This window comes from Neoarius graeffei, chromosome 8, assembly GCF_027579695.1.
Source record: "Neoarius graeffei isolate fNeoGra1 chromosome 8, fNeoGra1.pri, whole genome shotgun sequence".
In the NCBI taxonomy this organism is placed as follows: Eukaryota; Metazoa; Chordata; class Actinopteri; order Siluriformes; family Ariidae; genus Neoarius; species Neoarius graeffei.
In genome coordinates, this window is record NC_083576.1 from 64,051,389 (window position 1) to 64,075,349 (window position 23,961).

Consider the following 23,961-nt stretch of genomic DNA (forward strand, 5'->3'; position numbering starts at 1 on the left):
ACATAAATTTGATAGAATACTTAATACGTTACTTTGTCACATCAGCAACTGTATATATTATATTTGGTACCCCTTTAAATGCTTCATCCATTCTTGTATGTAATATATTTAAGATTGTGTTTCAATCTATAAGGCTTACTTTGGTCCTACTATTACTAAGATTTCAGGATGACCTTAACTAGGTTTAACGGAGTTAGTGCCAGCCCTTGCTCTGAGCTCAGTCGCCCTTCTCTTTGTCCATTAGTGTCATCCATGCCTCCCCCCCCGCCGTCTCTGTCCACGATGTCGGAGGAGGAACTGAGGGAGTTGGAGCAGGAAGGCCGCCGTGGTTTGGAGGCCAGACTGCAGTGCCTTCAAAACATCCACACACTGCTGGATGCCGCCATGCTTAACATCCACCACTACCTCACTACTGTCGCTACACTCAGGTACACTATGGCCTTTTGCAGGAATTTAAATGCTGTACAGCTGCAACAGAAGTACTAATCACACTCGTGCATTTTTATTAACCGTCCTTTCGTTTCCCCCGCTCATCCCCAGTCCTCCTCGAGTGGAGAGCAGCACCAGTGAAGTGAGTGGATCAGGCAAAACTGAAGCTTCCAGCCAAGAGAATGGAACACACATCAGTAAGAGCACTTTAACACTTGTTCTTGCATATCTGTAACTAAATCCTTTTGTGATTTACATATTCCACTCGTTGTTGCTCCTTAAAGCAGGTCCGGTCATTGGAGCGAGCGGTTTTTCCCAACCAGACTCGACCACAGGAGTCGAGAAGAAGGAGGAAGAGGAGGCAGAGGTCGACGGGGAGCCGAGCGCTGCTGAATTGAGACGTCGCCGCCTACGTAAGCTGGACACCACACCGCCTCTGGACCACTGATTATTCATCTAATAGTCCAGGCAATGCGTTTTTGACAAAGGACTTTACACGGTAGAAATTCATCTCACGTACCCTGCTTTGGCACTTTGGGTGCTTGAGATGTCTGGTTATCTCTCCGTGGGCTCAGATCTTCAGTGCAGCATGTAAAGACTTCCAAAGAATGATCAAGTTGTATAGGAGATTCAGATAGAAGACTGGATTCCACATTAATTCTGTGCAGAATTAATAAAATACCCCTGGTAAAGTCTTTTAACATGCATAATTTTTTTGTTTTAAATATACCGATTTATTTTCCTGCAAGCCCACGACATGGACATAGTTGGGGTTTTTTTTTTGTATTGTTTGGCTTATTTCTAGCTCTGGATTTCATTTGCTTTTGAGGGGGAGAATTTACCATTGTGTGGCATAAATTAACACTGTACATACTGTATAAAATTAATATTTCAGGTAAATCTGTAAATAATGCAGAATAAATCATTCAACTCAGTTTTTTTTTATTCCATAAGACAATGTAAAAATACTTCATTTAAGGAATATTAATGCAATTAAATTAGAAAAGTCAACTGAAGCAAAAATGATCAAGTTATTCATATTAGTCATTTTAAAATTTAAACTCCGTCTTGGGGAGGGGGGGGATCTGTACATTAAGCAGTGTCAGCTTTGCTAGTATGGTATCATATTTTTAAAACTTTGTACAAAAAAAGGTTATACAGGTTTAGGTGAGGGGTGGAAAGCCCTTTAGTGGTCCTTATTTATGTAAACTGGGTAGAACCTGCAAGTTTGCTTAAAATGCTGCTATATTCAAGTTAGAAATATGAAAATGGAATGTGCGAGCATGTGCACCAGGATTCAGTGCAGATTTCACCCATCAGGCTCCATAGGCTGAGGTACTGATGCAATATTGCCTGAGAATATTCAATGTCAAATCCACAAAACCCTCCTGTGGAGCGGTCAGGTCTGCGGGGTGGAGTAGAGGGAGTGATGCTGGTTTGTCTGTTCTGTCCTGTTGAACAACAGCGGAGTCGTCTCACTGGAGCCAAACCAGCTGCTCGGAACAAAGTGGTGTGTGTTTTTAGTATTTAGCCTGTCTCGTGTGTCTACCGTTTGAAAGCATACTGCTAAAATACAAAGTTTGTAGCCTACATAGACAGACATTCAAGCATTACTGCTAAAGGCAAGAATGTGAACACTCACGATACCTGCTATTAGGGCGTATACTATATGACCAAGTAGTACTTGTGTCTCCATCCATCCCTCGTGGATCGTCCAAGAAATACGAGCGTGAGGCTCTTGCGTTGATGACCGGACTACACTTCTGAAAAGCATTAAAATTTACAGGCGGACACAGTCAGTGTAAAACAATTACAGATGTGCCAACCCCAACTGGGGAGAACATAACATGCAGATGCACTCAAAGGGCAGGGGCTAAAAACCTTACACATTTTTTAAAAGTAGAAGCTATAGTGTTTGTACACTGCTGCCTCTTTCAAGAGCGAGTCTAGCCAAAATTGTTGCAAATGAGACGGAGCTGTCTGTTAATTTCAGTTACACACTTCCAGCTTCATATGTTGGCTGACCAATCGTCTGCAGTTTTTATTGGAGGAAAAAGACTCTTGGCTTTTAATTTGAGTCAGAAAATTGTAACCGTGTACTCCAATGTCAAAACGTGGAGCCCCTTTCCAAAATTCATTAAAAATGAGCAGGTCTGCAGTTATTACCAGAAGAAAAGCTAACCATTTCTTTCGGAGGACGCGACACTCTGAAGATGAGGATGAGCAGGCTTGTGGGGAGGAGCTCCCATATGAAAAGAATAGCTCCAAACACAATGTAGCCCATGTCTCCAAGATCATTACGAAGATCAGCCTTGAGAGAAACCAGAGTGAACATGATTCAATGCAGGGGTGATAGCGTTCCGGCGCCGCGCCGGATTTCCGGCGTACCGTGGCTGGGGGGAAAAAATCTAGTTCGCCCATTGTCCTGTGTCATTCTGAGATGCGCAGATAGACAGTAAAGGGAATTCGGAATTCCCTTTACTGTCTATCTGCGCATCTCAGAATGACAGGACAATGGGCGAACTAGATTTTTTTTTTTTCCCCCCAGCCACGGTACGCCGGAAATCCGGCGCGGCGCCGGAACGCTATCACCCCTGTTCAATGTCTGGGTGCATTTCCATCATGCCTGAACTTTATAAATCTCTCATGCTTCGATACCTGATCTGAGATGTTGTACCAGTCAAAGCCGAAGGACGCCACCTTGTACTTCTGTGACAAGATGAGTACGGTAAGGTTATAACATGCTCTGCTGAAGAAGAGAAGGATCACACTTGTTCCTAACACAGCGGTCCTGCAAAGGCTGGTCCCCTGAAAAACAAGAGGACAATGAATTGTGGGTGGACACAAAGCATGTTCTTTTAGTAAATTCAAACCTGCTCCCAGGTTGACCTTATTATAACAGCAACTGCCTGAGTCTTTAATACAAAATAAGACTTATTTACCTTACTGTGTAAATAAGGGCTGGTTGTGGGAGAGGATCGGGTCAGGAGCAGCAGCAAAGTAGCCAGGCATACAGCCTCGATGATGAAAAGGAGGTCATTTACCAAGACACGGACTAGAACCAGTGTCCATGTTTTGTTCCCAGCTCTGCCTGTTTCCCCTCGCTCCCCGAGACTGGCACAAACCACGTTGACGCACAAGAAGACCACACTCATGGCTGCATACATGCAGCGGGCCATGTACCTGAGAGAAAAAGTGTTTAAATTGGGCCCTTATTTTAAAAAAAAAATTGTTTTGGGTTATGTATTTTTAAAAAAAAAAAACAGTAGTTACTCACAATCCTTTCCTGGGTTCGATATGGAAGAAGTCTCTAACTTTGAGCAAGACCTGTTAACGTACAACAATGCAAATAAAAAAAAAAAGTTTTCAAAGAAGAAATGAGCGGGATACTTTAGAAAGTTTGTATGTGCCTTACCTGTGTAAAGTACAGATTGATGAGGCTCAGAGTAAAGAACTGCAGGCACACAGGGCAGCAATACAGGAGCCAGTATATCGGAGTGGGCAGGTGATTGGCAGCGACAGCATCGCCAAAGTAAAAGGAGAACAGAGTAGTACGGAGGGCTGCCCAAAACAGGCAGAGGAACAGAAAAACACTCTGGTAGCTCCATCTCTTATGGCGATAGAATAACAACAACAACCAGAGCTGGATGTACACTATGCAGAATAGAGCTCCATACAGACAAGTGTAAAGTATGGTGACTCCGAGCTGGACAGACGGAGCCACAGCTGGCCTTATTGGGAAAGGTGGAGGGACAGAAGAGTTGGAATTTGGGAGTGTCACTGTCATGATGCAAACCAAGACCAAGTGGGAATGAGAACTTTTAATTTTATAATCCAAACAGACTCTTAAGCAGAGGAAATTTGCTTCACAGCTCTGAGAAGCCCTTAAACGCCTGAACTTTGCTTTTTGGTTAATCTAACTCCAAAGAGATCAATCATTTCCTTTAGACAGCCGAGGAATGTTTAGGATCTGAGCCCTAAAAAAGTTGTTTACGTTAATGGCTGGCTGGCTGAAGTACAAACAACTTCAGACACACACAGTGTGTTAATATAAAACTTTCAGGACCAAGTATCAGCTCCAAACCAAGTTGTGGTCCAAACCTGGAAAAGAAAAAGATAAAACTCTCTGAAAACGCACAATAATGACTTATTTACACTACCGTTCAAAAGTTTGGGGTCACACCCAGACAATTTTGTGTTTTCCATGAAAAGTCACACTTTTATTTACCACCATAAGTTGTCAAATGAATAGAAAATATAGTCAAGACATTTTTCTGGCCATTTTGAGCATTTAAAGTGCCATTCCACCATTGGATGTATTCTTTGGCATAAAATACAATATATTTTATGACAACATGACTAGACAGAGAAATCTTTTAGCTTCAAAATGATATATCAAACATAATTTGACAAGTATATTAATTTTGCGACCAAAGTCACCTACCCTTTTAATTTCCGCGCGGTAGTGAAACGTGATGTCATCGGCAGGTTCCCCTTCTTGTGGCACAGATTATCAGCAATGGCGGATAGAACGCGATTGTCAGCTTCGGAAAAGAAGCGAAGGAAAATAGCAAGTGATGCCCAAAGGAGACGGTCGATGGTGAATATCGGCACAGCAATCGACAAGTGGAAATCGCGTTCTATCCGCCATTGCTGATGATCTGTGCCACGTCACACGTGACGTGGTACACAAGAAGGGGAACCTGCCGATGACATCACGTTTCACTACCGCGCGGAAATTAAAAGGGTAGGTGACTTTGGTCGCAAAATTAATATACTTGTTGTTGTCAAAAAATTATGTTTGATATATCATTTTGAAGCTAAAAGATTTCTCTGTCTAGTCATGTTGTCATAAAATATATTGTATTTTATGCCAAAGAATACATCCAATGGTGGAATGGCACTTTAAAGGTGATGATACATGGGGCAACTTTTAGGGCAATGCTGCCAGCAACGGGCATCCAGGTGAGATACAGAGCAACTAATTAGGGCAACAGACAACTGGCAACAACCAATTGGATAAAAGCAAATCTATTGCCAAGGAGACAGACACCACAGTGATGGGCCCTGAAACATTTGCAGCTGTCACTTTTGTCTTGGCTTCATCCTTTATTTCGCTTAAGTATCACTTCAGGAACAAAACTGAATACATACACTACCGTTCAAAAGTTTGGGGTCACCCAGACAATTTTGTGTTTTCCATGAAAAGTCACACTTTTATTTACCACCATAAGTTTTAAAATGGCGGCACGGTGGTGTAGTAGTTAGCGCTGTCGCCTCACAGCAAGAAGGTCCGGGTTCGAGCCCCGTGGCCGGTGAGGGCCTTTCTGTGCGGAGTTTGCATGTTCTCCCCGTGTCCGCGTGGGTTTCCTCCGGGTGCTCCGGTTTCCCCCACAGTCCAAAGACATGCAGGTTAGGTTAACTGGTGACTCTAAATTGACCGTAGGTGTGAATAGTGTTCAATAGTGTTCTATGTGTCAGCCCTGTGATGACCTGGCGACTTGTCCAGGGTGTACCCCGCCTTTCGCCCGTAGCCAGCTGGGATAGGCTCCAGCTTGCCTGCAACCCTGTAGAACAGGATAAAGCGGCTAGAGATAATGAGATGAGACAAATGTGATGCTCCAGAAACTCAATCTGCTCAAAGGAAGGTCAGTTTTATAGCTTCTCTAAAGAGCTCAACTGTTTTCAGTTGTGCTAACATGATTGTACAAGGGTTTTCTAATCATCCATTAGCCTTCTGAGGCAATGAGCAAACACATTGTACCATTAGAACACTGGAGTGAGAGTTGCTGGAAATGGGCCTCTATACACCTATGGAGATATTGCACCAAAAACCAGACATTTGCAGCTAGAATAGTCATTTACCACATTAGCAATGTATAGAGTGGATTTCTGATTAGTTTAAAGTGATCTTCATTGAAAAGAACAGTGCTTTTCTTTCAAAAATAAGGACATTTCAAAGTGACCCCAAACTTTTGAACAGAAAAGTGCAAAATTATTCTCGTTACGTTCGCAGCACAAATTCCCAAAATATTTAACAGAACGCGCTGCTGGGGAAACTCTACACTCCCTGTCCAGGCTGGACACTCCGTCTGAATACCTCAGACATGATTTATAAAGAGTGAGTGAGTGAGTGAGTTGTATAAGCTTGGCTTGTGAGCAGTTAGCTTAGCTCCTCAAACTGTGACGCTAACTGTGCTGTCAGACAAAGCTCGCGCGAGCTGCTGCTGCTGCTGGGGTTAAAGCTAAAGCCGATTAACACAAACCACCAAAAGGAAACGGTCGAGGGAAAGAGAGTGTGTGAGTATAAATCCAAACGTTCGTAAAAATAAATAAATGAGTTTAATCTGAAAATCTCACCGTACCTGAATGCCAAGTTATCAGCTGGGACACTGACGTCGGGAACTTCCTCAGCGCTTTCACTTCTCCGCTTCAACAACAAACCCCCAGCACAGATTTCTGTGTTACAGTGTCGCCATCTAGCGGAAGACTCGGGTATGACACCGTCTCTGAGAGCAGAGGAGAGAAGAGCAGCAGTTCTGGTGCGTTCATGTGCTATGGGAATTATGGTAAATACCAAACGCCGACATGGAAAGCACACATGAACGCCCCCTCTTGTGGTATTTTCCACTGGGCAACTCGTAGAAAATTTTGATACACGAGTTGCCGAGATCCGCGTGGGTTTCCTCCGGGTGCTCCGGTTTCCTCCACAGTCCAAAGACATGCAGGTTAGGTTAACTGGTGACTCTAAATTGAGCGTAGGTGTGAATGTGAGTGTGAATGGTTGTCTGTGTCTATGTGTCAGCCCTGTGATGACCTGGCGACTTGTCCAGGGTGTACCCCGCCTTTCGCCCGTAGTCAGCTGGGATAGGCTCCAGCTTGCCTGCGACCCTGTAGAAGGATAAAGCGGCTAGAGATAATGAGATGAGATGAGTTGCCGAGATCCACGTGGGTTTCCTCCGGGTGCTCCAGTTTCCTCCACAGTCCAAAGACATGCAGGTTAGGTTAACTGGTGACTCTAAATTGAGCGTAGGTGTGAATGTGAGTGTGAATGGTTGTCTGTGTCTATGTGTCAGCCCTGTGATGACCTGGCGACTTGTCCAGGGTGTACCCCGCCTTTCGCCCGTAGTCAGCTGGGATAGGCTCCAGCTTGCCTGCGACCCTGTAGAAGGATAAAGCGGCTAGAGATAATGAGATGAGATGAGTTGCCGAGATCCACGTGGGTTTCCTCCGGGTGCTCCAGTTTCCTCCACAGTCCAAAGACATGCAGGTTAGGTTAACTGGTGACTCTAAATTGAGCGTAGGTGTGAATGTGAGTGTGAATGGTTGTCTGTGTCTATGTGTCAGCCCTGTGATGACCTGGCGACTTGTCCAGGGTGTACCCCGCCTTTCGCCCGTAGTCAGCTGGGATAGGCTCCAGCTTGCCTGCGACCCTGTAGAAGGATAAAGCAGCTAGAGATGATATGAGATGAGATGAGTTGCCAAGATGAGATGAACTTTAACCTTTTCAACATGGCGGCAAGCGGTACAAGACTAGCTTATGAACCAAGAAAGAAGTGGTTTTCACCTACGGAAAGCTGACTCTCACCTTTTAAACGAGTCATGTTATGGATATTATATTATTATAATATGTATATTATAGCCTAATATACAAAATATACTGTGGCTGTCCAAAGAACGCCAACAATGATCTAGATACTGGCTACTCTCATTGTGGCTACAGCCAAATTTCCAAAAACTGCGTGGCATTCAATGTGTTAAGAAAATCTCTACTTGTCATGATGAGGAAATATTCAGCATTATTTACCTTTTGACTTTTGATAACTCATATTCCTGCTGCAGCTGATGAACAAGGCAATCTATAATTGCTTTAGCCAAATAACAGGCCTGATTCTGAATCTGGTCCACCATCTTTAATTTGTCAACAACAACAAAAGCATGTGAACACCACACACTGGTAAATACCACTTCCCAACTGGAAAATATCATCTTCCCATAGCACATGAACGCAGCATTAGAATTCGGACCAAATCAACTTTATGGCCAAAAACTTTGTGAGCAGCGGATCATCGGCCCTAATGAAGGACTTCCTCAGACTGCTATCTCAGAAATGGAAGTGCACAATGTGTAGTGGTTAGCGCTGTCGCCTCACAGCAAGAAGGTCCGGGTTCGAGCCCCGTGGCCGGCGAGGGCCTTTCTGTGCGGAGTTTGCATGTTCTCCCCGTGTCCGCGTCGGTTTCCTCTGGGTGCTCCGGTTTCCCCCACAGTCCAAAGACATGCAGGTTAGGTTAACTGGTGACTCTAAATTGAGCGTAGGTGTGAATGTGAGTGTGAATGGTTGTCTGTGTCTATGTGTCAGCCCTGTGATGACCTGGCGACTTGTCCAGGGTGTACCCCGCCTTTCGCCCGTAGTCAGCTGGGATAGGCTCCAGCTTGCCTGCGACCCTGTAGAACAGGATAAAGCGGCTACAGATAATGAGATGAGATGAGACGAGATGAGACATTAGTCACTGTGATGACTGCTAGTAATTTTCTCTTCGCCACTGATGGATTATATTTGTCAGTGGTGAGCACCAGCAGGATCTCTCTCCCTTTCTCTCTCTCTCAACCCCCCACCCCATGCCACATGTGATTTACTCTGTAACTTCCTGTGGCACACTGAAAAGCACAAACCTGGGCTTTCCACTGATACCCAAGTTGTGAGAGTCGATGATTTCTTCATGGTTTCTGTTGCAAAACTGGTTCATTTTATAGAAACCGTAAATGTTTGTTAAATACTGTAATAGTTATTTCTCCTCGAATATTATTATATTGTATTGTTTTTTTTTCCACATGGCAGGAATCATGTAGTGAAGTCTGAGAGCGGTTTAAATATTTGTGATTTAAAATAACAACCCACTTCCCCATCGATGAGCCTTAACACTCAAACCACTGTGTTGATGCCACCAAGTGCTGTGATGACAAACTGATTCCAGGATGTTGACATGTGGCCCTGGTTTTCAGTGAAGTGAACACACTCTGACTCAATCTGTTTAACACACTGTATTAAATCGCCCATGTTTCACCTGTAGAGGAACAAAATATTTTGCGTGATCATGTTTTGGTAAGTAAAAAAAGATTTTATTTTTAAATATGTACATTTATTTGTACTTTAGAAGAAATGTTTTCTGAAAGGTGGATTTTGCCAGTTACATTAGTTAACTGAAGTCAGTGCACAAACAGAATAAATCCAATTAATTAGCATTAATGACTTCTGTTTATTTGGCTCTGGTTCTCCTTTTCTGCTTTGTTTTTGCATTTTTCAACCTCAGAAAGAAAGACATAAATTTTGACATTAATAACCCAATTTCGTCATGTCCATTGCAGTTTCTACTTTCTACAGTCTTTTAATTCTTTTCATTACAGCACCATTTGCGACTTTTTAAAAATAGCTTAAAGGTGTACTAACTATGTTTGAAACAGCATCATTTACCATACAAAAACTTTTTTTTAAAGGGGTACAAAATATAATATATACGGTTGCTGATGTGACAAAGTAACGTATTCTTAAGTATTCTATCAAATTTATGTACTAGAAAACAACGAAATATCTTGGTAATTGTAAATATAATACTTTATACGCTAAACCGCACACGAGTCGCCATTTTTAAAAGACTGTGACGTCAGCGCTACCCACTGCACTAGCGGAACTCTCCGAAATAGAGGAGATAAGCGTGTAATCATGGCGTCGGGCGCATCAAGTGAAAGCGACAGCTCTGTCGAATCATACGAAGAGATCCCGCAAGACACACTGCAAGCAGGCTATGGCTTAGAAGGGTACCAGTTTGACCCTAGGAGAGGTACTCTCGACTCCGGTGATGAAGAAAGAGAAGAAAGCTCGGATGACGGCGAGGATGAGACTGATGCTGACCATGGGCATGGCGAGCGTGGGGCAGAGCGTCTGCGTGCAGGTGACACGGCGTGGTGCTCGTGCGGAAAATGTAACGTGGAGTTGCTCACGAGTCCAGCAGAATTTATTTGCTGCAATGAGATAGGCGCCACCCGTGGACTTGCGAAATCGTCGCAAGAGGCAGAAACAGGTATTTCACACGTGCTAGTCCCAACCTCAATGAGCCAACACAACTGGGCACATACATACGTCATGAGTGTTACGCAGAGAAAATGAACGTGCATTCTGATTGGATAAAATTAATATCATGGCGGGCTGTTCAAACTGCGCAAATAGTTTGCTCGAGCTACTTTCAAAACACTATAACTTTCCAACCTTAGAACAAAAAACTTTTGTAAGTCTTGAATAAGGTTCATCAATGTGTGTTTTATTGTTATATTTACTCTATATATTGCCCTCTGTTCCCCTTTAAGTAACTGGAATATTTTACTGAAATAAAAACATTTGAATCAATTCAATTGGTCATTTTGATATGTTGTAGTTAAACAACAAAAAGTTTGGATATTGAGATCACCATAGACTTAAGACAGAGAGGGCACACTGGTCATGTGATCACATTCTTCTGTGGGATGTCTGTCGTTCCAAAACAGGAATTGTTTTCATTTGTCAAGTGCCAGACAGCCTGACAGCTCTGGGTTATAACAAAGAACAAGAGCTATGGTATAAAAGAGCTCTTCATCTCATCTCATTATCTCTAGCTGCTTTATCCTGTTCTACAGGGTTGCAGGCAAGCTGCAGCCTATCCCAGCTGACTACGGGCGAAAGGCGGGGTTCACACCTACGGTCAATTTAGAGTCACCAGTTAACCTAACCTGCATGTCTTTGGACTGTGGGGGAAACCGGAGCACCCGGAGGAAACCCACGCGGACACGGGGATAACATGCAAACTCCGCACAGAAAGGCCCTCGCCGGCCACAGGGCTCGAACCCGGACCTTCTTGCTGTGAGGCGACAGCGCTAACCACTACACCACCGTGCCGCCCAGAGCTCTTCATTACCTATTAAAAAACACCAACCACGTCTTCATGATCTATGGTGCCTAAAAAGAGGCAGTGGAATTTGGGTCTTCATGCATAGTGTCTATGCTTATGGACAATCAACGTAAGGCAATTTTGAGGAAAATATTAAATATACATCACCACAAAATTACTTGAGAAAATCATTATCTTGATTTCTGCTGTGTTCTGCTATTTAACATTCTATGTGTAGAATGTTTATGGTATATCTTTACAAAATTTGTGCATAAAATTACAAATTAAATTTAGTATCCAGACTCCAACGAACAACTGAACGTTTTAAAATTCAGCTGTCGAGAGAGAGTTCACTCTTCATTCTCTCCAATGGACCTGTTTTTTTTTTTAAATACACAGCACTGGCATATCATGAAGCCTCTCAATATTTCCCAGAAGTTAACAGCAAATAATAACACAGTAGAGCTATATACTGTAACATTTAAGGAATACGACTGTATATTATCAGCACATCTGGATCAAATGAGCATGTTAGTGGATTATTCCCCACTAGTAGTTAGTAGATTTCGGGAACGTTAATAGATTCGGATGATAAAGATTTTGGCCTTTTCTGATTACGTAAGAGTTCATTTAATCTAATTAAACATTAGATAACATTTAGATTTACTGTCCTGTTTTTCAGATCATGTAATAATACACATTTCTTTTCACTGATGCCTACTCCTTGATTAGTTTTTCAGTTATTATTATTATAATAATTTTTGGAGTATTTAAAACACAGTTTAAACAAAAACACATTAAATTTACATGACCACTTTTGATGGGGAATGTATATAGAAATCTCATCTCATCATCTCTAGCCGCTTTATCCTTCTACAGGGTCGCAGGCAAGCTGGAGCCTATCCCAGCTGACTACGGGCGAAAGGCGGGGTACACCCTGGACAAGTCGCCAGGTCATCACAGGGCTGACACATAGACACAGACAACCATTCACACTCACACCTACGGTCAATTTAGAGTCACCAGTTAACCTAACCTGCATGTCTTTGGACTGTGGGGGAAACCGGAGCACCCGGAGGAAACCCACGCGGACACGGGGAGAACATGCAAACTCCGCACAGAAAGGCCCTCGCCGGCCCCGGGGCTCGAACCCAGGACCTTCTTGCTGTGAGGCGACAGCGCTAACCACTACACCACCATGCCGCCTGTATATAGAAATAATTATTTAAAAAAAAAATATATATATATATATATAAAATGAAATCTAAGACCTGAGGTCAGATTATTTCCCCTGTTTATAATTAATGATCAAAAGGCGATGTAAAAATATCTCATCTTTTAATCATGGTGATAATGTGTTTACAATGAGTGCAATTAAAAGCTTCTCTCTCAAACCAAATTTTCTTTTAATCCTAAAGGGAGTGAAGTATGTGGTATCTAAATTGGTCTGAAATATCCCATGTAGGATAAGTAAAGATAGTGGGTAAATATTTGACTTTTCACATCCACATAAATACACAGGAAGGTGGAGCTCTTAAAGCCTTCATTTAGCTTTACATGCTGTCAGAATTATACATTAGTGCTCAAATGTAGTATTATAATAATAAAAAAATAATAATAATGGTTCATAATGTCCATGTTACTGATGTAAATACTAACAGACATTTAATAGCAATAGTTCAGGTAAAGTTAATGTCAACACAGCAGGTACACTAACTCTTCCCTCTAATTCTCAAATACTACTGAATTTTACTTTAAAAACATATTGGTGTAACTACATACACATGTCAATGTGCGATATAAATATTGTAAATTATTGACTACTAAATTCCAAAAATCCCAGTTTGGTCTCTCCGTATTCATGCGTTCAATTTACTTGCACAAGGACTTTCTGGAACTATGTGAAGTTTACATGAATCATGTGTTGATCATGTTGGACCTCCGGTGACGTGTCTATGTCTCTGTGTCTGTCTGTCTGTCTGTCTGTCTGTCTGTCTTCCCACAGCTCTGGTCAGAGTCACTTCTTCAAACTAGGGGGCGGGGTCACTGCCCCAAATGCTCCTTCGTGATTGAAAGTTCAGATCTGTTTACTGACTTGGATCTCTGAATCTCATTCAGTAAAATGAGTGAATCTTCTTTCAAATCATTCGTTCATTTGGTTCATTGGAACTAAACAGAAAGAGCAACATGTTTTGCTTCACTTGGTAAAGTATAACAACAAGACCGTCAATGATGGTGTAGCTCACTCCGGCCCTGTCTAGTCCAGAAGGAATGATCTAAAGTGGGCCACCTTGCGCAATAAATGTTGAACGCTATCTACACTATCTCATATCATCGCTAGCCGCTTTATCTTGTTCTACAGGGTCGCAGGCAAGCTGGAGCCTATCCCAGCTGACTACGGGCGAAAGGCAGGGTACACCCTGGACAAGTCGCCAGGTCATCACAGGGCTATATACACTATATACGCCCTAGGAATACCGACCTATTTGCCAGGAAGAATCCAAAACAGCAAGGAATTGACCGAGAAGAAGCGATTTTTGTTGAACTGCTCATTAATAATTAGTCCATAACTTGATTAATTATTGTAATTAGGCAAATCTGGGTTGAAGTTTTATGCATCCTAGGTACCCCTACCTTCATGCCAGAAAGAATCAAAATTGGTGAAGAATTTAGGGAGAAGAAGCGATTTGTGATGAAACTGTTTGTTATGGCTTAATTACTCCATATTGTCATTATTAATTGCAATTATGCAAATTTGGGTAGAAGCTAAATGCTCCACAGGCAGACCTACCTTCCTGCCAAAAAGAATAAAAATCGGTGAAGAAATGAGAGAGAAGAAACGATTTTCATAAAATGTAGACAACGGACAGACAACACAGGATGGCATAAGCTCTAACTATCCATCCATCCATTATCTGTAGCTGCTTATCCTGTGCAGGGTCTCAGGCAAGCTGGAGCCTATCCCAGCTGACTGTGGACAAGAGGCACGGTACACCCTGGACAAGTCACCAGGTCATCACAGGGCTGACACATAGACACAGACAACCATTCACACTCACATTCACACCTACGGTCAATTTAGAGTCACCAGTTAACCTAACCTGCATGTCTTTAGACTGTGGGGGAAACCCACGCGGACACGGGGAGAACATGCAAACTCTGCATAGAAAGGCCCTCACCAGCCACGGGGCTCGAACCCGGACCTTCTTGCTATGAGGTGACAGCACTAACCACTACACCACCGTGCCGCCCATTAATAATAATCTCATCTCATCTCATTATCTCTAGCCGCTTTATCCTTCTACAGGGTCGCAGGCAAGCTGGAGCCTATCCCAGCTGACTACGGGCGAAAGGTGGGGTACACCCTGGACAAGTCGCCAGGTCATCACAGGGCTGACACATAGACAACCATTCACACTCACATTCACATCTACGCTCAATCTAGAGTCACCAGTTAACCTAACCTGCATGTCTTTGGACTGTGGGGGAAACCGGAGCACCCGGAGGAAACCCACGCGGACACGGGGAGAACATGCAAACTCCGCACAGAAAGACCCTCGCCAGCCACGGGGCTCGAACCCGGACCTTCTTGCTGTGAGGCGACAGCACTAACCACTACACCACCGTGCCGCCCATTAATAATAATATTAATTATTATTATTATAGGTCCAGGTTCGAGCCCTGTAGCCAGCGAGGGCCTTTCTGTGTGGAGTTTGCATGTTCTCCCCATGTCCGTGTGGGTTTCCTCCGGGTGCTCCGGTTTCCCCCACAGTCCAAAGACATGCAGGTTAGTTTAACTGGTGGCTCTAAATTGACCGTAGGTGTGAGTGTGAATGGTTGTCTGTGTCTATGTGTCAGCCCTGTGATGACCTGGCGACTTGTCCAGGGTGTACCCCGCCTTTCGCCCGTAGTCAGCTGGGATAGGCTCCAGCTTGCCTGCGACCCTGTAGAACAGGATAAAGCGGCTAGAGATAATGAGATGAGATGAGATGAGATAACACACAAGTGCACTTTTGTTAAGCTCTTACTTCAAGTTCAGTTGTCCCTATAAGAGTGCTGCACCTACTTCAACAAACAAATACAACCTCTCTATTCATTGTACAATAACTCTATTCACTTTCACCTACCTGGTCACTGAAGACTTGTGATATATGAACTCACCACGAAGTTGTTCTAGTTGACCAGCTGAAGTTACCAAGCTCTCGTCTCCAGTCAAAGCACTGGTCATGTGACTGCTCACATGACGTCACGATGTTGTAAACACATTAGTGAAAGGATAACTCCGCCCTACTGAGAATCCGCAGCGGTCACGAGACAAGGGAACGAAAGACCAGCTCGTGCACGAAGCTGAGCCTGGGTGGTGCGCATGCGCGGCTAAAACGAACGAATCACGCAGTCAGGCGAGTCATTCGTTCCAAATGAATGAATCGTTCACGAATAACACATCACTAGTGCCTTTATCACAACTGAGACCACTTGCAGGATCCTTCACATCCTTTCCAGGTGTTTTTTTTTTTAATTGATGTCGCTGTCACTTGGGACCATTACATCTGATGTTTTCCTGTCTTTCTTTATTGCTGCTGTGTGTGTGTGTGTCCCTCTAGAGGAGAGGTGGACTGCGGTGTTCCGGTCCCTCAGTCACAGCGCCAATGGAGAGTGAGAACCGGAAACCGCGGCTGCTTCAATTTGGCTCATAATCTGTTTACATTCAGTTCACCCGAGCTGTGGTGCGGTTCATCACTCGGTTTAAAAATCAACACAATCTCTTGGGCTCTGTGTATTAGAACTGCATTGTGCAGCAGTGTACATGTTTGTTTTTTTCTAAAATATTAAGAGTGTTAGTTTGTTAAAAGCGTGTTTAGTTGATTGAGTGAGATGCGACAGCGGTCAGCAGCATCTCGTATACAAACACTGCACTGCGGCGCTCAGCACGACTCAGGCATATTTACAGGGGGTTTTTTTTTTTAGAGGTGGGTGTTTTAAGTGAGCTTGGGGAAAGTAGGCGAGGTTTTCTTTCTCTCGCTCTCTCTCTTTCTCTCTCTGTACTGAACCACAGCCACGTAGCAGAAAGGAAGAAAGAGTTTATCGCTTTCTCGCTAGCTACATTAGCTCTTAGCACCTTAGCTAAGGCTAGTTATTAATTCACAACCTGGGACTTTAATAGGTAGAAAACCTGTTTCGTTTAGCTAGCTTAGATAGAGTTGATAATTAACGGCTCAAATAATGGTAAGTTATTATTTTAGCTGTGTGCATCTAGCTAAAGTACATCTAGTACTGCTAGTTTATAATTAACGCCTCATATAATGGCAAGTTAATATTATTTTAGCTGTGTGCATCTAGCTAAAGTACATCTAGTACTGCTAGTTGATAATTAACGGCTCATAATGGCAAGTTAATATTATTTTAGCTGTGTCCATGTAGCTAAAGTACATCTAGTACTGCTAGTTTATAATTAACGCCTCAAGTAATGGCAAGTTAATATTATTTTAGCTGTGTGCATCTAGCTAAAGTACATCTAGTACTGCTAGTTGATAATTAACGCCTCAAATAATGGCAAGTTAATATTATTTTAGCTGTGTGCATCTAGCTAAAGTACATCTAGTACTGCTAGTTGATAATTAACGGCTCGTAATGGCAAGTTAATATTATTTTAGCTGTGTGCATCTAGCTAAAGTACATCTAGTACTGCTAGTTGATAATTAACGCCTCAAATAATGGCAAGTTAATATTATTTTAGCTGTGTCCATCTAGCTAAAGTACATCTAGTACTGCTAGTTGATAATTAACGGCTCATAATGGCAAGTTAATATTATTTTAGCTGTGTGCATCTAGCTAAAGTACATCTAGTACTGCTAGTTGATAATTAACGCCTCAAATAATGGCAAGTTAATATTATTTTAGCTGTGTCCATCTAGCTAAAGTACATCTAGTACTGCTAGTTGATAATTAACGGCTCATATAATGGCAAGTTAATATTATTTTAGCTGTGTGCATCTAGCTAAAGTACATCTAGTACTGCTAGTTTTATAATTAACGCCTCATATAATGGCAAGTTAATATTATTTTAGCTGTGTGCATCTAGCTAAAGTACATCTAGTACTGCTAGTTGATAATTAACAGCTCATAATGGCAAGTTAATATTATTTTAGCTGTGTGCATCTAGCTAAAGTACATCTAGTACTGCTAGTTTTATAATTAACGCCTCATATAATGGCAAGTTAATATTATTTTAGCTGTGTGCATCTAGCTAAAGTACATCTAGTACTGCTAGTTGATAATTAACGGCTCATAATGGCAAGTTAATATTATTTTAGCTGTGTCCATGTAGCTAAAGTACATCTAGTACTCCTAGTTGATAATTAACGGCTCATAATGGTAAGTTAATATTATTTTAGCTGTGTGCATCTAGCTAAAGTACATCTAGTACTGCTAGTTGATAATTAACGCCTCAAATAATGGCAAGTTAATATTATTTTAGCTGTGTGCATCTAGCTAAAGTACATCTAGTACTGCTAGTTGATAATTAACGGCTCATAATGGCAAGTTAATATTATTTTAGCTGTGTCCATGTAGCTAAAGTACATCTAGTACTGCTAGTTGATAATTAACGGCTCATAATGGTAAGTTAATATTATTTTAGCTGTGTGCATCTAGCTAAAGTACATCTAGTACTGCTAGTTGATAATTAACGCCTCAAATAATGGCAAGTTAATATTATTTTAGCTGTGTGCATCTAGCTAAAGTACATCTAGTACTGCTAGTTGATAATTAACGGCTCGTAATGGCAAGTTAATATTATTTTAGCTGTGTGCATCTAGCTAAAGTACATCTAGTACTGCTAGTTGATAATTAACGCCTCAAATAATGGCAAGTTAATATTATTTTAGCTGTGTGCATCTAGCTAAAGTACATCTAGTACTGCTAGTTGATAATTAACGGCTCGTAATGGCAAGTTAATATTATTTTAGCTGTGTGCATCTAGCTAAAGTACATCTAGTACTGCTAGTTGATAATTAACGCCTCAAATAATGGCAAGTTAATATTATTTTAGCTGTGTCCATCTAGCTAAAGTACATCTAGTACTGCTAGTTGATAATTAACGGCTCATAATGGCAAGTTAATATTATTTTAGCTGTGTGCATCTAGCTAAAGTACATCTAGTACTGCTAGTTGATAATTAACGCCTCAAATAATGGCAAGTTAATATTATTTTAGCTGTGTCCATCTAGCTAAAGTACATCTAGTACTGCTAGTTGATAATTAACAGCTCATAATGGCAAGTTAATATTATTTTAGCTGTGTGCATCTAGCTAAAGTACATCTAGTACTGCTAGTTTATAATTAACGCCTCATATAATGCCAAGTTAATATTATTTTAGCTGTGTGCATCTAGCTAAAGTACATCTAGTACTGCTAGTTTTATAATTAACGCCTCATATAATGGCAAGTTAATATTATTTTAGCTGTGTGCATCTAGCTAAAGTACATCTAGTACTGCTAGTTTTATAATTAACGCCTCATATAATGGCAAGTTAATATTATTTTAGCTGTGTGCATCTAGCTAAAGTACATCTAGTACTGCTAGTTGATAATTAACAGCTCATAATGGCAAGTTAATATTATTTTAGCTGTGTGCATCTAGCTAAAGTACATCTAGTACTGCTAGTTTTATAATTAACGCCTCATATAATGGCAAGTTAATATTATTTTAGCTGTGTGCATCTAGCTAAAGTACATCTAGTACTGCTAGTTGATAATTAACGGCTCATAATGGCAAGTTAATATTATTTTAGCTGTGTCCATGTAGCTAAAGTACATCTAGTACTCCTAGTTGATAATTAACGGCTCATAATGGCAAGTTAATATTATTTTAGCTGTGTGCATCTAGCTAAAGTACATCTAGTACTGCTAGTTTATAATTAACGCCTCATAATGGCAAGTTAATATTATTTTAGCTGTGTCCATGTAGCTAAAGTACATCTAGTACTCCTAGTTGATAATTAACGGCTCATAATGGCAAGTTAATATTATTTTAGCTGTGTGCATCTAGCTAAAGTACATCTAGTACTGCTAGTTGATAATTAACGGCTCATAATGGCAAGTTAATATTATTTTAGCTGTGTGCATCTAGCTAAAGTACATCTAGTACTGCTAGTTTTATAATTAACGCCTCATATAATGGCAAGTTAATATTATTTTAGCTGTGTGCATCTAGCTAAAGTACATCTAGTACTGCTAGTTGATAATTAACGGCTCATAATGGCAAGTTAATATTATTTTAGCTGTGTCCATGTAGCTAAAGTACATCTAGTACTCCTAGTTGATAATTAACGGCTCATAATGGCAAGTTAATATTATTTTAGCTGTGTGCATCTAGCTAAAGTACATCTAGTACTGCTAGTTTATAATTAACGGCTCAAGTAATGGCAAGTTAATATTATTTTAGCTGTCTGCATCTAGCTAAAGTACATCTAGTACTGCTAGTTTATAATTAACGCCTCATAATGGCAAGTTAATATTATTTTAGCTGTGTCCATGTAGCTAAAGTACATCTAGTACTGCTAGTTTATAATTAACGGCTCATAATGGCAAGTTAATATTATTTTAGCTGTGTGCATCTAGCTAAAGTACATCTAGTACTGCTGGTTTATAATTAACGCCTCAAGTAATGGCAAGTTAATATTATTTTAGCTGTGTCCATCTAGCTAAAGTACATCTAGTACTGCTAGTTGATAATTAACGGCTCATAATGGCAAGTTAATATTATTTTAGCTGTGTGCATCTAGCTAAAGTACATCTAGTACTGCTAGTTGATAATTAACAGCTCATAATGGCAAGTTAATATTATTTTAGCTGTGTGCATCTAGCTAAAGTACATCTAGTACTGCTAGTTTTATAATTAACGCCTCATATAATGCCAAGTTAATATTATTTTAGCTGTGTGCATCTAGCTAAAGTACATCTAGTACTGCTAGTTGATAATTAACGGCTCATAATGACAAGTTAATATTATTTTAGCTGTGTCCATGTAGCTAAAGTACATCTAGTACTCCTAGTTGATAATTAACGGCTCATAATGGCAAGTTAATATTATTTTAGCTGTGTCCATGTAGCTAAAGTACATCTAGTACTGCTAGTTGATAATTAACGGCTCATAATGGCAAGTTAATATTATTTTAGCTGTGTGCATCTAGCTAAAGTACATCTAGTACTGCTAGTTTATAATTAACGCCTCAAGTAATGGCAAGTTAATATTATTTTAGCTGTGTGCATCTAGCTAAAGTACATCTAGTACTGCTAGTTGATAATTAACGGCTCATATAATGGCAAGTTAATATTATTTTAGCTGTGTGCATCTAGCTAAAGTACATCTAGTACTGCTAGTTTATAAATAACGACTCTTAATGGCAAGTTAATATTATTTTAGCTGTGTGCATCTAGCTAAAGTACATCTAGTACTGCTAGTTGATAATTAACGGCTCATAATGGTAAGTTAATATTATTTTAGCTGTGTGCATCTAGCTAAAGTACATCTAGTACTGCTAGTTTATAAATAACGACTCTTAATGGCAAGTTAATATTATTTTAGCTGTGTGCATCTAGCTAAAGTACATCTAGTACTGCTAGTTGATAATTAACGCCTCATATAATGGCAAGTTAATATTATTTAAGCTGTGTGCATCTAGCTAAAGTACATCTAGTACTGCTAGTTTATAATTAACGCCTCATATAATGGCAAGTTAATATTATTTTAGCTGTGTGCATCTAGCTAAAGTACATCTAGTACTGCTAGTTGATAAATAACGACTCTTAATGGCAAGTTAATATTATTTTAGCTGTGTGCATCTAGCTAAAGTACATCTAGTACTGCTAGTTGTTGATTAACGCCTCAAATAATGGCAAGTTAATATTATTTAAGCTGTGTGCATCTAGCTAAAGTACATCTAGTACTGCTAGTTGATAATTAACGGCTCATATAATGGCAAGTTAATATTATTTTAGCTGTGTCCATCTAGCTAAAGTACATCTAGTACTGCTAGTTGATAATTAACGCCTCATATAATGGCAAGTTAATATTATTTTAGCTGTGTGCATCTAGCTAAAGTACATCTAGTACTGCTAGTTTATAAATAACGACTCTTAATGGCAAGTTAATATTATTTAAGCTGTGTGCATCTAGCTAAAGTACATCTAGTACTGCTAGTTTATAATTAACGCCTCATATAATGGCAAGTTAATATTATTTTAGCTGTGTGCATCTAGCTAAAGTACATCTAGTACTGCTAGTTGATAAATAACGACTCTTAATGGCAAGTTAATATTATTTTAGCTGTGTGCATCTAGCTAAAGTACATCTAGTACTGCTAGTTGTTGATTAACGCCTCAAATAATGGCAAGTTAATATTATTTAAGCTGTGTGCATCTAGCTAAAGTACATCTAGTACTGCTAGTTGATAATTAATGGCTCATATAATGGTAAGTTAATATTATTTTAGCTGTGTGCATCTAGCTAAAGTACATCTAGTACTGCTAGTTGATAATTAACGGCTCATAATGGTAAGTTAATATTATTTTAGCTGTGTGCATCTAGCTAAAGTACATCTAGTACTGCTAGTTGATGATTAACGCCTCAAATAATGGCAAGTTAATATTATTTAAGCTGTGTGCATCTAGCTAAAGTACATCTAGTACTGCTAGTTGATAATTAATGGCTCATATAATGGTAAGTTAATATTATTTTAGCTGTGTGCATCTAGCTAAAGTACATCTAGTACTGCTAGTTTATAATTAACAGCTCATAATGGCAAGTTAATATTATTTTAGCTGTGTGCATCTAGCTAAAGTACATCTTGTACTGCTAGTTTATAATTAACGCCTCATATAATGGCAAGTTAATATTATTTTAGCTGTGTGCATCTAGCTAAAGTACATCTAGTACTGCTAGTTGATAATTAACGGCTCATATAATGGCAAGTTAATATTATTTTAGCTGTGTGCATCTAGCTAAAGTACATCTAGTACTGCTAGTTTATAAATAACGACTCTTAATGGCAAGTTAATATTATTTTAGCTGTGTGCATCTAGCTAAAGTACATCTAGTACTGCTAGTTGATAATTAACGCCTCATATAATGGCAAGTTAATATTATTTTAGCTGTGTGCATCTAGCTAAAGTACATCTAGTACTGCTAGTTGATAATTAACGGCTCATATAATGGCAAGTTAATATTATTTTAGCTGTGTCCATCTAGCTAAAGTACATCTAGTACTGCTAGTTGATAATTAACGCCTCATATAATGGCAAGTTAATATTATTTTAGCTGTGTGCATCTAGCTAAAGTACATCTAGTACTGCTAGTTTATAAATAACGACTCTTAATGGCAAGTTAATATTATTTTAGCTGTGTGCATCTAGCTAAAGTACATCTAGTACTGCTAGTTGATAATTAACGGCTCATAATGGTAAGTTAATATTATTTAAGCTGTGTGCATCTAGCTAAAGTACATCTAGTACTGCTAGTTTATAATTAACGCCTCATATAATGGCAAGTTAATATTATTTTAGCTGTGTGCATCTAGCTAAAGTACATCTAGTACTGCTAGTTGATAAATAACGACTCTTAATGGCAAGTTAATATTATTTTAGCTGTGTGCATCTAGCTAAAGTACATCTAGTACTGCTAGTTGATGATTAACGCCTCAAATAATGGCAAGTTAATATTATTTAAGCTGTGTGCATCTAGCTAAAGTACATCTAGTACTGCTAGTTGATAATTAATGGCTCATATAATGGTAAGTTAATATTATTTTAGCTGTGTGCATCTAGCTAAAGTACATCTAGTACTGCTAGTTGATAATTAACGGCTCATAATGGTAAGTTAATATTATTTTAGCTGTGTGCATCTAGCTAAAGTACATCTAGTACTGCTAGTTGATGATTAACGCCTCAAATAATGGCAAGTTAATATTTAGCTGTGTGCATCTAGCTAAAGTACATCTAGTACTGCTAGTTGATAATTAACGGCTCATAATGGTAATTTAATATTATTTTAGCTGTGTGCATCTAGCTAAAGTACATCTAGTACTGCTAGTTGATGATTAACGCCTCAAATAATGGCAAGTTAATATTATTTAAGCTGTGTGCATCTAGCTAAAGTACATCTAGTACTGCTAGTTGATAATTAATGGCTCATATAATGGTAAGTTAATATTATTTTAGCTGTGTGCATCTAGCTAAAGTACATCTAGTACTGCTAGTTTATAATTAACAGCTCATAATGGCAAGTTAATATTATTTTAGCTGTGTGCATCTAGCTAAAGTACATCTAGTACTGCTAGTTTATAATTAACGCCTCATATAATGGCAAGTTAATATTATTTTAGCTGTGTGCATCTAGCTAAAGTACATCTAGTACTGCTAGTTGATAATTAACGGCTCATATAATGGCAAGTTAATATTATTTAAGCTGTGTGCATCTAGCTAAAGTACATCTAGTACTGCTAGTTGATAATTAACGGCTCATATAATGCCAAGTTAATATTATTTTAGCTGTGTGCATCTAGCTAAAGTACATCTAGTACTGCTAGTTGATAATTAACGGCTCATAATGGCA

At 39.9% G+C, this 23,961-nt stretch overlaps 3 protein-coding genes across 12 annotated transcripts in view; 2 read left to right on the plus strand and 1 right to left on the minus strand.

Annotated features, from left to right (window-relative positions):
* Positions 1–1,363, plus strand: part of syvn1 (synovial apoptosis inhibitor 1, synoviolin) — a 17,314-nt gene extending 15,951 nt beyond the window's left edge. For 3 of the 4 annotated variants that reach the window (XM_060928002.1, XM_060928001.1, XM_060928004.1), the window contains 3 exons: positions 245–428; positions 541–626; positions 714–1,363. In XM_060928002.1, coding sequence (XP_060783985.1) covers positions 245–428; positions 541–626; positions 714–877 — 434 coding nt within the window. In that variant the 3' untranslated portion in view covers positions 878–1,363. The remainder of the gene's footprint in view (positions 1–244; positions 429–540; positions 627–713) is intronic. The other variant, XM_060928005.1, reaches the window with a different exon arrangement.
* gpr137 (G protein-coupled receptor 137) lies at positions 1,355–15,594 on the minus strand. Of its 3 annotated transcripts, none has more exons than XM_060928007.1 (9): positions 15,510–15,594; positions 6,795–6,938; positions 3,845–4,530; positions 3,707–3,756; positions 3,372–3,612; positions 3,088–3,237; positions 2,612–2,740; positions 2,077–2,192; positions 1,355–1,922 (listed from the first exon to the last, which is right to left on the minus strand). In XM_060928007.1, exons 3-9 carry the CDS (start codon positions 4,214–4,216, stop codon positions 1,829–1,831), a joined length of 1,152 nt encoding a protein of 383 aa, XP_060783990.1. In that variant the 5' UTR covers positions 4,217–4,530; positions 6,795–6,938; positions 15,510–15,594; the 3' UTR covers positions 1,355–1,828. The 3 variants fall into 3 exon arrangements, with proteins under 3 accessions (XP_060783990.1, XP_060783989.1, XP_060783991.1); XM_060928006.1 differs by having other exon boundaries at positions 15,476–15,561; XM_060928008.1 differs by lacking the exon at positions 1,355–1,922 and having other exon boundaries at positions 2,099–2,192; positions 2,596–2,740; positions 15,476–15,563.
* The window catches only part of pld7 (phospholipase D family, member 7), a 27,179-nt gene continuing 12,664 nt past the window's right edge, over positions 9,447–23,961 (plus strand). Inside the window, exon 1 of one of the 5 annotated variants that reach the window (XM_060927999.1) lies at positions 9,447–9,532. Coding sequence is in view for 1 of the 5 variants with exons in the window: in XM_060927997.1 (XP_060783980.1) it covers positions 16,572–16,574 (3 nt within the window). In the remaining 4 variants the exon portion in view is untranslated. The other 4 variants (XM_060927998.1, XM_060928000.1, XR_009655241.1 and 1 more) reach the window with 4 other exon arrangements.